General features: G+C 41.7%; 3 protein-coding genes across 4 annotated transcripts in view; 2 read left to right on the top strand and 1 right to left on the bottom strand.

Moving 5' to 3' along the window:
• The first annotated feature begins 591 nt into the window (after positions 1 to 591).
• Positions 592 to 5,781, top strand: ssb (small RNA binding exonuclease protection factor La). Of its 2 annotated transcripts, none has more exons than XM_036546026.1 (12): positions 592 to 658; positions 1,479 to 1,544; positions 1,632 to 1,735; positions 1,921 to 2,095; positions 2,189 to 2,296; positions 2,382 to 2,485; positions 2,587 to 2,658; positions 3,462 to 3,504; positions 3,686 to 3,823; positions 4,489 to 4,675; positions 4,765 to 4,884; positions 5,041 to 5,781. In XM_036546026.1, exons 2-12 carry the CDS (start codon positions 1,488 to 1,490, stop codon positions 5,142 to 5,144), a joined length of 1,212 nt encoding a protein of 403 aa, XP_036401919.1. In that variant the 5' UTR covers positions 592 to 658; positions 1,479 to 1,487; the 3' UTR covers positions 5,145 to 5,781. The 2 variants fall into 2 exon arrangements, with proteins under 2 accessions (XP_036401919.1, XP_036401920.1); XM_036546027.1 differs by having other exon boundaries at positions 592 to 654.
• mettl5 (methyltransferase like 5) lies at positions 5,142 to 7,601 on the bottom strand. The gene is made up of 8 exons (XM_036546028.1): positions 7,224 to 7,601; positions 6,872 to 7,016; positions 6,560 to 6,674; positions 6,281 to 6,465; positions 6,067 to 6,149; positions 5,925 to 5,976; positions 5,800 to 5,849; positions 5,142 to 5,268 (listed from the first exon to the last, which is right to left on the bottom strand). Exons 2-8 carry the CDS (start codon positions 6,969 to 6,971, stop codon positions 5,227 to 5,229), a joined length of 627 nt encoding a protein of 208 aa, XP_036401921.1. The 5' UTR covers positions 6,972 to 7,016; positions 7,224 to 7,601; the 3' UTR covers positions 5,142 to 5,226.
• An 878-nt stretch (positions 7,602 to 8,479) lies between these two features.
• Positions 8,480 to 12,486, top strand: part of ubr3 (ubiquitin protein ligase E3 component n-recognin 3) — a 58,329-nt gene continuing 54,322 nt past the window's right edge. The window contains exons 1-4 of the mRNA XM_036544899.1: positions 8,480 to 8,913; positions 11,234 to 11,373; positions 11,632 to 11,784; positions 12,220 to 12,357. Coding sequence (XP_036400792.1) covers positions 8,480 to 8,913; positions 11,234 to 11,373; positions 11,632 to 11,784; positions 12,220 to 12,357 — 865 coding nt within the window. The remainder of the gene's footprint in view (positions 8,914 to 11,233; positions 11,374 to 11,631; positions 11,785 to 12,219; positions 12,358 to 12,486) is intronic.

A 12,486-nucleotide genomic window follows, 5' to 3' on the forward strand; every position in this document is an offset into this window, starting at 1 on the left:
ATCAACACTGGACATAGCAGGTGGGTCGAAGTTAAAAATAAACATGGTGCAATGTTTATGTTATTTTGTGACATGTGCTTTGGGTATTGCCTGAAATTATATCCAGCTTTCATGATAAAACTGTCACTGCATGAATCCATGTCTACTTTCTCCCTCACTGTTGCATTCTTTGCCTGTCTGAATACATTTTAATGACTCCACTTCTTTCAACATGCTACACTGTGGTTTCACATTACAAAAAACCAATACAGTAACATCTTTTCTGGTGGCATGTGTTGTGTGTCTCTAGGTTGAAGATCTGTGTTTGTTCCTGTGTATTGCGTGTCCGTGGGTGTCTTGTGGAATTGTCTCGGTTACAATGGTTGAAACTTTTTTTTGCAATAATACAACATTTATACATAATATTATTACGTATATCTGTGCAGCGATATGCACTACTGATCCAAAGAAACAAGCGTAACGAGTAATCTGCTTGAAGTCTGCGGCGACAGGTTCATACAACATTGTGCCCAAGAACACTGCCCAGAAATCCAGCTCTCGAACAGATGACTTTTGGCCCACAACGCGCTCCGTACCGGCGCACTGATTTGTGGGAGAACTCGATAGCTACAGACCGTGAAGTCTTTCGGTGCGTGAAGGAGTGAACAAGTCGCTGTAGGTAATACTTCTTACTTGCTGATTAACTTTGCATTTTACTTTAATTTCAAAAGCTGTGCAGTTACGTGTTCGCTAATGGCTGTAGTTTGGCCATTTTTCGGTTGGTCTGTAGCTGTAGCTTGATAAATTGTAACTGCCGGTGTAGTTAGCTTGTAAGCCGTAGTAATACAAAACGTTTGCTATCAAAACTGGAACACGTTCTTTAACGTCTAGAACATGTAGTAAATACAATATCAAATCGTTATATAGCTTGGAATGTGTCCTGGAATGGTTGTGTTTGTTATTATTTAAAGGAAGCACGGTCAAGCTAAATGATGTAGCTTAAAGTCCTAGCGGTGCACGTTCAGGCAACGGCGACGCATACACGTGGGTCGCGTTTTCGCCGCCTCATGTTCCGGAGGTGTCGTACAGCGTGCGTTTGTATGAACACGTCGAATGAGCTGCTCGTGTCTGTATGCTTAGTCTGTGATTGCAGAGGGTTACAAGTGGATTGCGAGTGGATGTCATATAATGGTGCTTGGTGAGATATTTTGCAGTTTAGAGTAGTAAGCTAGTAAATCACGATAGCTATCTTTGAAAGTGGGATTAAAAGAGGTCTGCACATTAGCTGGTCAGTCGGCCAGTTGTTTCTTGTATACTTTCTTATACGTTATTGATCAGCTCTTTGTCTAGCTCCTGCCCGCAGCACTTGGTTGAAGTGACGTGCGTAGCAGCATTAAGGAATAAAGCCAATTCTCGTATAAGTTCCTAGTTGGCTAGCTAGCCAACTACCAGGCATTACCAGACCCATTGTACAAGCCGTTGTGTTGTTTTTCCTGCAGACATCAAAAATGGCAGAGAATCAGGAAGTCACTCCGCTTGAAAAGAAGGTGGCCGAGCAAATTGAGGTAACGATAAATGCGGATTTCACTGCAATGGATTTAAGCACACCATTAAAAAATTATGACTTGACGAGTCTCCCCTTCTCTCCATAGTATTACTTTGGCGACCACAATCTTCCAAGAGACAAGTTCCTGAAAGAGCAGCTCCAGTTGGATGATGGATGGGTGACACTTGAAACCATGATCAAATTTAACAGGTAGGAATTTCCATAGTCGTCAGTGTACCGTAAGATGGTATGTTATTAGTGTGCAGCTTGGTACGGTGGGGATAACGATTTAGCCTTCAGTCAAACGAAAATGGAAATTGTATGCTAATGGAATTACAGCAGCTATCAGGGCTCAGATTGAAAAACTGATCAACTTTTCATCACCTCCCTTTCAGACTCAAGTGTTTAACAACAGATTTCAACATCATTGTTGAGTCATTGAAGAAATCAAAAACCGGCCTTCTGGAAATCAGTGAAGACAAGACGAAAATCAGGAGGTCTCCAGACAAGCCCCTCCCAGAAGTGAATGACGAATACAAAGATGCCCTCAAACACAAATCGGTCTACATTGTAAGTTTAAAGGAATTGTGCTTTCAGATCCCAGTCAAACTGAGTTTGCACTCTTTTGTTACTTATGCATGAACATCATTTCTGATTTCCTAGAAAGGCTTTCCGACAGAAACCACACTTGATGAAATTCAGGACTGGCTGAAGGGAAAAGGCACAGTTGAAAGTATTCAAATGAGAAAAAATCTACAAAAGATGTTCAAGGTAAGTTCATGGAAAGGCAAGAGGCTCTTACGTCCACATGTCTATTAAACGACTGTCTCTTACATTTGTTTTACCTTTTTTGCAGGGGTCTGTATTCCTTGTTTTGGAGTCGGAAGAATCTGCCAAGCAGTTTGTTACACGTCCTGACCTGAAAAAATTCAAAGAGAACGAAATGATTGTCCTTCTAAAGTAGGTGCAATTAGACTCGTGCTGTTACTAAACTTGCGTGTGCTCGTTGATTCTAAATTTATGTATAACCTTTGAAATGATAATGGTTATTCTGTTTTCAGAGATGAATACATTGCAAAGAAAGCTGAGGAAAGGAAACAGTTCCGAGCAGAGGCAAAGGCCAAAGCCAAACAGTGAGTATGGCCCTTCGCGTGCAAACGTGGCACCACCATTGGTATTGGAATTACAGGACATGAGTATAGCCCATACAAAAACATGTCATTCTAAGTATACAAGCAAGTATATAAGTCCAGACAGTCTTGATTATTTCATTCTGTACAACTGCTCAAAGTAGTCTGTGCATAGAATTTTACTGTGCCCTGCAGAATGCCATAATTTCAGCAGCTTGGTTTGCCAACTTTGTTTGATGAAAATGCACTACATCATTACTACGTGTACTAACTCAACTATGTGAGTGAAAGTGTAAGAGCCACAATGTTAGATGCTGATTTCCCTGAGGTTATACTAATTATTCGTGCTCATTTATCTCCTGGATTGGAAAAAAAGAAATACTTGCGCAGGCTGTGTTGGCTCACCAGATTCTAAAGGCAAACGCAGAGTCAGGAAGGAATGTTTAAAATCACTGTCAATGCACCGCTCGAATAACTAAAATGACGAAAGGCACTAGAAACGCAAGTAGTAAACATGTACAACATAGATCACATGTAAATATAGAAAAGTGGGTTAAATTGTAAGTATGATGCCCCTTTTGAAAACAAATTGAGGTTTTTTGTGAGTATTTTTAGTGTTGCCTTTTGCATTATGATGTTTATTGAATGTACTGGGTAACAACAAAGATCATAATTTTGTGCAGAGTCATGATGTTGTTTGCTGAAACTCCTCTCAGGAGGATTATTGTTCCTTTAGGAAAAAAGACATTGTGACTTCAGGTGAGCCATGATTTTGTATACCTTTTTAATCTGGCCCTTTTTCACAGGGAGAAAGAGGAGAAGCAAAAACGGGCAGAGGATGAGGAAATGGTAAGGCACTTAGATTAACCTTCCTATTTACATTCAAAGATGCGTGAATACATTTTAATTTCCTGCAACTTGATTTATCTGGGGCAGTATAAATTGTCACACAAATGTCAGCACATTCAATATGTTGTGGTAGGAATGGCTGGAAGCTATTGATCAACTCCTCTTCTCTTTCGTTCTGCAGAAGTCCCTGGATGAACAGACGGGCTGCCTGCTGAGATTTTCAGGCGACCTTCAGCAGACCTCCAGAGAGGACTTTCATGAATTGTTTTCAGGGCATGGTCAAATCAAATGGATTGATTTCACTCGGGGTGCCAAAGAGGTGAGACTTATACCTAATTTCGTTTGTTTGCTTTTTAAGTCGTAGTTGCTGGTGCTACAAGATGAATGTTTAACCTGTGGTAAATGTTACCATTTTAATTTTACGTTAGTTAAAGGTGTTCCGAAACACATTTGTTCGTGACACGTTCAGTATAGATTGAGATGGATTGTGAAATGCAAGCAACACATCCGGAACTGTAGTAAACATTTTACATGGACTGATAATTGCACTTTTTATTTGTCAAATGTGTCTTTAAGTTTACATTACATTGTTGTCATTTAGCAGAAGCTCTTATCCAGAGCAGCTTACATAGGTTAGTTTTTACATGTTATCCGTTTATACAGCTGTACACTTACTTAACCCATAACTGCCTCAGTATCTTACCAAAGGATATACCAGCAGCACCCTGGTGGGGAATTGAACCGGTGACCTTTTGGTTTCAAGCTCTGCTCCTTACCACTATGCTGCACTGCCACCCATAGTTAATAATTTTGCTGTAGAATGTACAGATTCTTATTAATAGTGAATGACAGTACCTACAAGACAGATCATGGTTTTTGGAAAAACTGAGCTCTGCTCTAAACTGCTTTTGACGTGAAGCCCTTTGACGCAAATACCTCTATTATTCATTTCTACATTTCTAAAAATGTTCCTCTTTTCTACAGGGCACTATTCTTTTCAAATCGAACGCTAAGGAAATACTTGATAAAGCCAAAGAGGCCAACGGAGGAGACTTGAAAATAAACAACAAAGAAGTGAAGTGGGAGGTGCTGGAGGGCGATGTGGAGAAGGAAACCCTGAAGAAGATCATTGAAGACCAACAGGAATCGCTCAACAAGCGAAAAGGCAAAGGTAGGCGCCTGTCAGCCGACATCCATACTAGACTGCCAACTTCTCCTAATATGGTGTATTAACCCTATATGCAAAATTCTTGCTTGTAGGGGGCCGGAAATCTGGAGGTCGAGGGAGAGGTGGACGAAGAGAAAGAGGCGGAAGAGATCAGGGCAAAGTACAGTACCAGGGCAAGAAGACAAAGTTTGACAGTGATGAAGAGGATGAAGGTAAGGCAGCTAGAACTGCACTGTGAATGACATATAAGGATTTCCCATCCTTTTAATAAGGTGCAGTGTTTCTCTGCATTTCCCCAACTTGACAGTCAGTTATCTGAAGGTACTGTGCTGTCGGGTGTCTTTACCTCTATTTTCTTTCACCCTCAGCACCTTCAAGCCCAAAGAAGAGGACCCTCGAAGAAGGAAATGGGAATGATGCTGGAGAACCAGCCGCAAAACAAGTGAAAACTGAAAACGGCTCAGAGAAATGAAGCCCTACTGCACCATCACAGTAAACTTTTATTTGAAATATATGTATTTTAAACACTGCTTGAATCCATTCCAGTTATGGCTTCATGTAATGGAGAATCTTATGAAGTCCACCTCGATGTCAACCTACAATTAGAATGTAAAGACAGATTGTGGTCATTTGTCTCCATTTGATTTGCTGTGCATGTCAAAATGCAAAAATGGCAAATATAGAATTAACTCACGATATATGATAGATTTGTTTTTGGGTATTTGGCCAGATTATAGGTATCTGTAACAGCAGTGTAAACTCTGAGAACACATCCTCTGTGGGTGTAAATACATTCTTATTTCTGTTTTGCTAGGCAAATATTGTATTAGGAAAGCCTCTAAATTTTAACCCATTGGATTCAAACCAAGAGCATCAGTGGTGCAAATCTGTTGTAACTGCTTTCTTTCAAAAGTGTGCCATTTTCCCATTTCCATGTATAAATATTTTAAATTTTGTGTTATGGTTTTGCTTTAAAAAAAACATTTGTTCCTTTCTCTACCTTCTGCCTTGTGTTAAACAAATAAAATTTGATTTTTAAATTAGTAGTTACTGCATGCTCTCATTACACCAAAGCATACTGGACAAAACGGTTCACTCCCAACAACTGTGTGCAGCAAAATTCTTACCGATTTCTTCTTATGGAACTTGTATGATGCTGGTAAGTCATATCTCAGCTCTGTCAAGGAAACACAGTGTGACATTAGCTGTAATAACAAAAATGATCTTGCACTGTATTATTACAATCCCTTACCTGCTACTACTTCCATTTTCACCTTCCAGTCAACGGCCTTCTTCTGTATGTGCTGCAAAGTAAAAGGAAGACTTTTCAATATGGCTGAAAACGTTGAGGCACTCAACTGCAGAACCTAGGCTAATTCCTCGCACTGTCTTACCTCTCGTGTTGACGTTTTGTGAAGAGAATATACTGCTGTCCTTGCCATATTTAATGCCATCCTCAGAAACTGCATATCCATACCTAAGACATTAGACCTCAGTTATTTTAGCAATATCTTCTCATAATTTGACGTATGCAAAGAAGATTGCAACACCCGAAAACGTGTACAACTATTTTTCCATTTTAAAAAAAATCCATGCAAACATAACTACCCTTGTTGTGTTTGGTTCCAAACGGCGGGTTCATGATCACGGTGTCAAACTTCTTGGTATATGCAGCTGTTTCCAGCTGGCACACGTCACACTGAACCATGTCAATGTTTTTGAGTTCGAATTCTTCAGCGTTCATTTTGAATGTAGCTAATGCGTCTTCATCGATATCAAACCCAACACACAATCTGAAAACACATGAGGACAATTTATATAATTTACCCAAGGAAGAAAACAACTATACGTAAGTAAAGCCACGGAGCCTAAACATAATTATCTCACCCGGCATCTAACATCGCGGCTCCAATGCTCAGAACCCCACATCCGCAACCGAGGTCCGCTATCAATTTATTCTCTATGTCATCGAATGTGTTGTGTATTGTGTAAAGCATACATGCTGGGGAAGAAGACAGAAAAATTAACAGCTGTTCCGTTCCTTGGGTTTTGACTACCTTCAAATAGCATTGGCAAGAGCTCTCATTTATCATTTGAAATGACAAGAAAGCGGAGACCTGTTGCATGACCTAGCTGACTCGTCCGGCTTGTAAATGTGCACAATTCATACAACGTCAGTGTGCTAAAATCGTCTTTCACCTGCGATGTGAGGGCTGGTTGGATATTGTTCAAGAAGCAGCTTTGGTTCCTCAAAAACGTCCACTTGTTGGAGGCAGCTCTCCAGCTCCTTGAGTTTCATGGTTCACCTTTGCAGTAGGCTAGCTGTCGCTTACAGCGGGTTCCCCTGACATACAGAATAGAGATCAGATTATTTTACAGTGCTTTAACGACGTTTTTTCTTGCTAAACTCTGATTTCACAATTCCACAACCTCAAAATAACATGACAACAGAAAATGCAACATTTGCTTGTCGGGTAGCTGGGGTCTACGGCGACAGGCGACAGGCAACTGGCAAGCAAGCTGGAAAAATCAATCCACGTGGGTACTTTACCTGTACTGCTTCCCAAGAAAGCACACGAGGAGGTTTCAGATGGACAGCTGACGACTGGCTAATAACAATAACCAGACCAGAATTTGCCAGTTGGCTAGTTAGCGAGTAACGAATAGTGCTATCGCTCGATCGCTAACTCTGCTAGGCCATCGATAAAAAGAGATACTTTCCTCTGCGTTTCTCTAAGGTAAGGTGTGCACCTGCTTGTCCGTGGCATTAAATGTGCACTTCGAGTTGACATAGGCAAAAACGTGGTAGGAGAAAACACAGCTGCAAAATAGTATACACAAATGCAACATTAAAAATTAACACAGCTTGTTACTGTGTTGAAGTGGCTGAGACTCCAACGTTGTGTTTGGACGCATCCGTAGTGGGGGGAACCTGAGCACCAAGTCCCAAACAAAAAAAATCCTGGAGGAAACAAACTCAATCACAAAGTTCCGAGGCGGGTTACACGATAGTATTAAATAGTTCAGCATGAAATAAAAATTATATCTGTATTTCAGATAAGTAATGTCCACAATGCAATCCTTACTAAAATAGGTTAGTAAACGACACTGAACGAAGTACGTATTCATATTAAACTGTATCAGTTTTATCTTTGAGTAGAGCACAATCTCATTCGCTCCACTTCACATTGGTTTTATTATTAGAGTTGGATTTATTGTGCTTGTATAAATATGTCTAGCTATTTCTGTATGTTTCCGAATATCGGTTTCTCTTGTTTCCTTGGCCAGTTTTGTTGACATTGCCAACCAACTCTAATTAAATGAGGTAAAACAACTCTAAATGCTAAAATTGGGCTCCTTGTGGGGAAGACAAACAGTGTTGCCAGTTTACATTTAAGTGGAGAAAGTCAGCCTTTAGCTACGTGCTAAATTTCACTTTGTACAGTTGGCTAGTTGGGTATTTAGCTAACTAGCTGGCTGGTTTGTCAAATCTAGCTGACATGGCAAGGGAGGAGCATGATGTTAGTTATCCCCAGTTTTAGGCTTAGGGGCATTGTAAAAATATAACTTGTTCAGTCCACGAAAATGCTTCGTCACACCACAACCTGCTAATGACTAATATTTTCCAGACATACAGATTCCTCCTGCACAAAGGGTTTTTTTTTTCCTATTTCTGTATAGTTGCTACCTGTAGTTATTATCGAGTTCACACCGAACAATAACCCCTGCGCTGACGTATCGCGAGAAAACCCGAGAACATAGCAACAAGACAACAAAAATAAATTCTGGACAACAAATCCAGAGTGCATGATGGCGGCGTCGCTGCTACGCCGGGACAAGAAATCCACAGCCGCCCATCTGAAGGCCGACCTCAACCGGACTGACAACAGTTCGGGTGTCCGTCAACTTCAAGAGCTGCTGGATAGTGTTCTGAACCCAGAAAAGCCAGCGGGAGACACCGAGGCCCTAGACTGGTGCAAATACCTGCTGGCAGGAGGGGAAGGGTTCGAGGAGTTCTGCAAAACGGTTCGGTCCTATGACAACGCGACTTTGTGCGGCTTGGTATGGACGGCCAATTTCGTGGCGTACCGCTGTCGGACCTGCGGCATATCCCCGTGCATGTCACTCTGCGCCGAGTGTTTTAACAACGGCGATCACACGGGCCATGACTTTAATATGTTCAGGAGCCAGGCCGGTGGGGCCTGCGATTGTGGAGACAGTAATGTCATGCGTGAAAGTGGGTAAGTAACTTAACGTTACCTGTAAATGTACACAAAGGTAGGTAGCTAGCTACTCGGTTCGGCAACAAATCCCACAGATTAGTCTAGTTTGTCAACTAGGTAGCTAACAGAGAGCTAGCCAGCTATTGACACGACATGGGGGTATGGATGGGAGGGCTGTCAGTTCGCAGTATGTGCTGACTAACCTAGTTGGGGAGTGTGATGCTACAGCGTCTCGGTAACGTTAGCAAGTTTATTTTTAACCCACGCCTGTGACTATGACGAACCAGAACTTTCAACTGTTTGGACAGGTCATCGACTCTTAATTTACTGTTTTTCACACAAGGCGGTGTTCGTTTTGGTCCTAGAAACCGACCCGCCCGGATAGCTACCCTCCAAGTGTTTCTTTTAGCATGAGCAGTGAGCTGATACAGCTCAGTAGCTAGTTGGCTAGCAAGGATGATTTTTGCTGACTGGGTGTACAAGTTATCATCATCATCAAGTTCATCTTCACACTTAATAGAATCGAAACTACCTTGCTAGGTCACACCAGATTAGTGACACCCAAGAGGCGTATTGGAAAGGGAGGTTGCCATACAGGAGCTAGCTAGCCGTCTTGCTAGCCAGCCAGTTTTCACGTTCAGTACACCAAAGAGAGAATCAACAGTATTTTTAAACGATTACAAATTCAAAACGGTAACAAAAAACGGCCTGACTGTGCTTATCTGCTACGAAGTCAAGGCTCCTTTTTGACTCTGAACGTTAAGTAGCCAGTCAGCCTCGTAACATCCGTGTAGTAACGCTGGTAGAGATTTAGCGTTACTATAGCAGGTGCTAAATTCCCTAACACAATGAGGTGCAACGCGATCGAGTCCTGTTTGGAGGAGATGTAGCAGGGGCCCGTGTTAACGGGGTGTGTAACTGAAGATGAAAGCCGTTTCCCCCTAACTGTAATAGCACTTGAGTCATGCTGGCAAATGGGCAACTTTGGGAGAGTTGGAAAGAAGCAGGGCACACAAGATGAATGCCAGTTGACGAATAAAAACAGCTACTATAATATTGTGCACTCTGGTCTCAGAGTTATTTACGCGTTTTGGGTCTCACGCTGAATAGAACAGTGCTATTGTATTTTTATTTTGTAATCTAAAAGATGATTATTGTGCTTTTTTTTATTTTATTTTTTTACTTAAAATAGTAGGTTTTCTTGGGTAACAATAATTGGTCCCAAATCTGCATCATACGGTGAATTATGATAGGTGAATAGTATAACCATTTGTTTAACCTGTATGGACTGGTGTCAAACTCGAGAACGTTGTAGTTAAGGCAAATGTTGATATGATAATTTTTTGATGATTCGCCCTATTCATAGGTTGTTTCCCCGTTGCCTTTTCCCATGACTTTATTTAAAACTCTAAGCCATAAAGCAGCACTTGGGTTGACAAGTCCAGAAAGCTCACACTGTTTGCAGCGTGAAATGCAGAAACAAGAAAACCGAGCAGCGACTCCTTCCATATCATTTTGCGCTTTCGTACACTGCAACGCAGACTCTAAGGATCAATTTCTGTTAGGGCCCTTTATGCACAATGATAACCTTTATTACAGTTAGATGGTTACATCTTTTGAAGGAAGGTCTGTTGCGTTAGCCAGGTTGTGAGGATTTCATTCAGAGACCTCTGTTGTGAGAATAAGTCAGCCTATAATTAGTACATGAATGGGAGTGGAAGTGAGGGAAGAAAAGTTGTAGGATGAACCACAGAAATGTCGTTGTGAATGCCCTGTGCATTACTAAGATTTTTGCCGGCAGAATGAGTTGGCTTTCTGTCAGTAAGTTGTCAGTCTTGCTGTCTTGTCTGAACAGACAATGGTTAAAAACAGTTCTGTGCTGGAAAATATGCATCAGGATGCCTTTTGCATCTGTTGAATTTGGTTTTTGTTTGCTTGTCAAGTACTTTTTTGTTCATTTAGTTTGCTCTTTGAATGCAGATTGTCCTGAATTCTATTAAGTGTGACAGCAGGCATGGCCAAATGGTCTCAGATTGTTTGTTACGTGTTCAGTGGAAATGTGCTAAGGAACTTTCCCGTGCCATTATGAAAGCAAATATGTAAAAAAAAATTAAATCCATTGGAGGGGGGGGGGGTCCTTTAATTTTTTCCTGATTTGTCTCTTGGAAAATAAGATGATGTTGCATCATATTGCATGTACATTCACATGAAAGGAGAGACAATGGCATTAAAGTTAGATTTAGACTTGTTTTTGTTGGACTTAAAGGGGGGGGGGCACTTGCAAGAGCAGTTGTAATGGCAGGTTTGCATTGGTGAATGCTTGCACTTTGTTGCATAGGTTTTGCAGGCGGCATCGATTAAAAACTGGAGAGAACATTCCATCGGTCCCCCGAGACCTGCTGCTGATGTCAGAGATGGTTCTCCCTCGATTCATCGTCTGCATCATTCAGTACTTAAGAGACGGATATACTGAACCAGGTGAGGAACGATCTGAGTTCACTCAAATGAATATTTGTCATGTTGACTAATGAATCTTTGGTATGGCCATAACATCCATGATGTTTTGTGAGTGGGTGACATTAGTTTGTCTCTGTTATGTACACTTCCTGTCGTGTCCTGCTTGTTGATTTTTTTTTTTTTTTTTCAGCGGCAAGGGCTGGCAGTTTCGCTCAAGATCACATCACTGACACCGTCCTCAGGTTATGTCAACAGTCTTATCTTATCCCTTTCTCACAGACTCGTCCACAGAGAGGGATCTTCAGAAGGTCCTGCAGCAGCTGGTGCCCCAGATCTCCTTCCTGGAAGAGCTAACCAAGATGGGAGGGGCCATGCGAACTGTTTTGACGAAGATCTTAACCAATCAGCAGACGTTTAAAGACTTGAGCATGGGTAAATCTTGACTGCTGCTCCATCTGTTGAAGTCACTGATTCAAAGCATTTTTTCCTCTATGTATTGGTCAGTAAGAAAATCAAGTAGAGGGTTTTCTTTTAGTCATTTGATGTGATGAAGGTTGAAGATGGCAAAATAGCCATCACTAGCATGATGCCCTGTCCTTATCAGAATCAAATTACTGAGACATAACATTTGTTGTCTGTAGATTGTACAGCCTCCAGTGACCAGGTCCTCTTGTGTTCCTGTTTGACTCATAATTAACCTAATCAGGTTATTGCCCTTCCTCTTTACATTTATTGCCATGGACCCCTTTGTGGCTTTCAGTTTCTGTAAGTGTGGTTTGCGGCTTTGAGAGCTGAGCTACAGATAGGCAATGGAGGGGAAAAAAGCAAATCAGCATTGAATAACATGGCGTTGTGCACTTCCTGTAGGACAAGAGGAGAATGTTTATGCAAAGAAGAACTATGACAAGTATCTGTCGGCCCTGAAGAGCTCTGGCCTGGTGCCTGCAGAGGAGAAGGCCACGGAGCCTGCAGCCGGAGCCGGGCCAGGTGCCCTCAGCCTGCTGGGTGAGAGTTCACGGCCTCCGCTGCCTCTCTTGGGGACAGTGCTGAATCCACTTAGACTACCGCTGGAACTGAATCAGCCACTGAGCCAGTCCGAGGTCAATAATCATGAGAATCGGGGAGCAACTTCTA

The sequence above is a fragment of the Megalops cyprinoides genome, chromosome 14 (genome assembly GCF_013368585.1).
Source record: "Megalops cyprinoides isolate fMegCyp1 chromosome 14, fMegCyp1.pri, whole genome shotgun sequence".
Classification (NCBI taxonomy): domain Eukaryota; kingdom Metazoa; phylum Chordata; class Actinopteri; order Elopiformes; family Megalopidae; genus Megalops; species Megalops cyprinoides.

Excerpts from the sequence above, each read along its gene's own strand:
- ssb (XM_036546026.1), top strand. The coding sequence starts at position 1,488 with ATGGCAGAGAATCAGGAAGTCACTCCGCTTGAAAAGAAGGTGGCCGAG. Across the intron at positions 2,659-3,461 it reads GCAAAGGCCAAAGCCAAACA|GGAGAAAGAGGAGAAGCAAA; the intron begins GTGAGTATGGCC and ends CCTTTTTCACAG. Across the intron at positions 3,505-3,685 it reads GGGCAGAGGATGAGGAAATG|AAGTCCCTGGATGAACAGAC; the intron begins GTAAGGCACTTA and ends TTCGTTCTGCAG.
- mettl5 (XM_036546028.1), bottom strand. The coding sequence starts at position 6,971 with ATGAAACTCAAGGAGCTGGAGAGCTGCCTCCAACAAGTGGACGTTTTT. Across the intron at positions 5,977-6,066 it reads ACAAAACGTCAACACGAGAG|CACATACAGAAGAAGGCCGT; the intron begins GTAAGACAGTGC and ends TTTACTTTGCAG. Across the intron at positions 5,269-5,799 it reads AGTTCCATAAGAAGAAATCG|GTTGACATCGAGGTGGACTT; the intron begins GTAAGAATTTTG and ends TTCTAATTGTAG.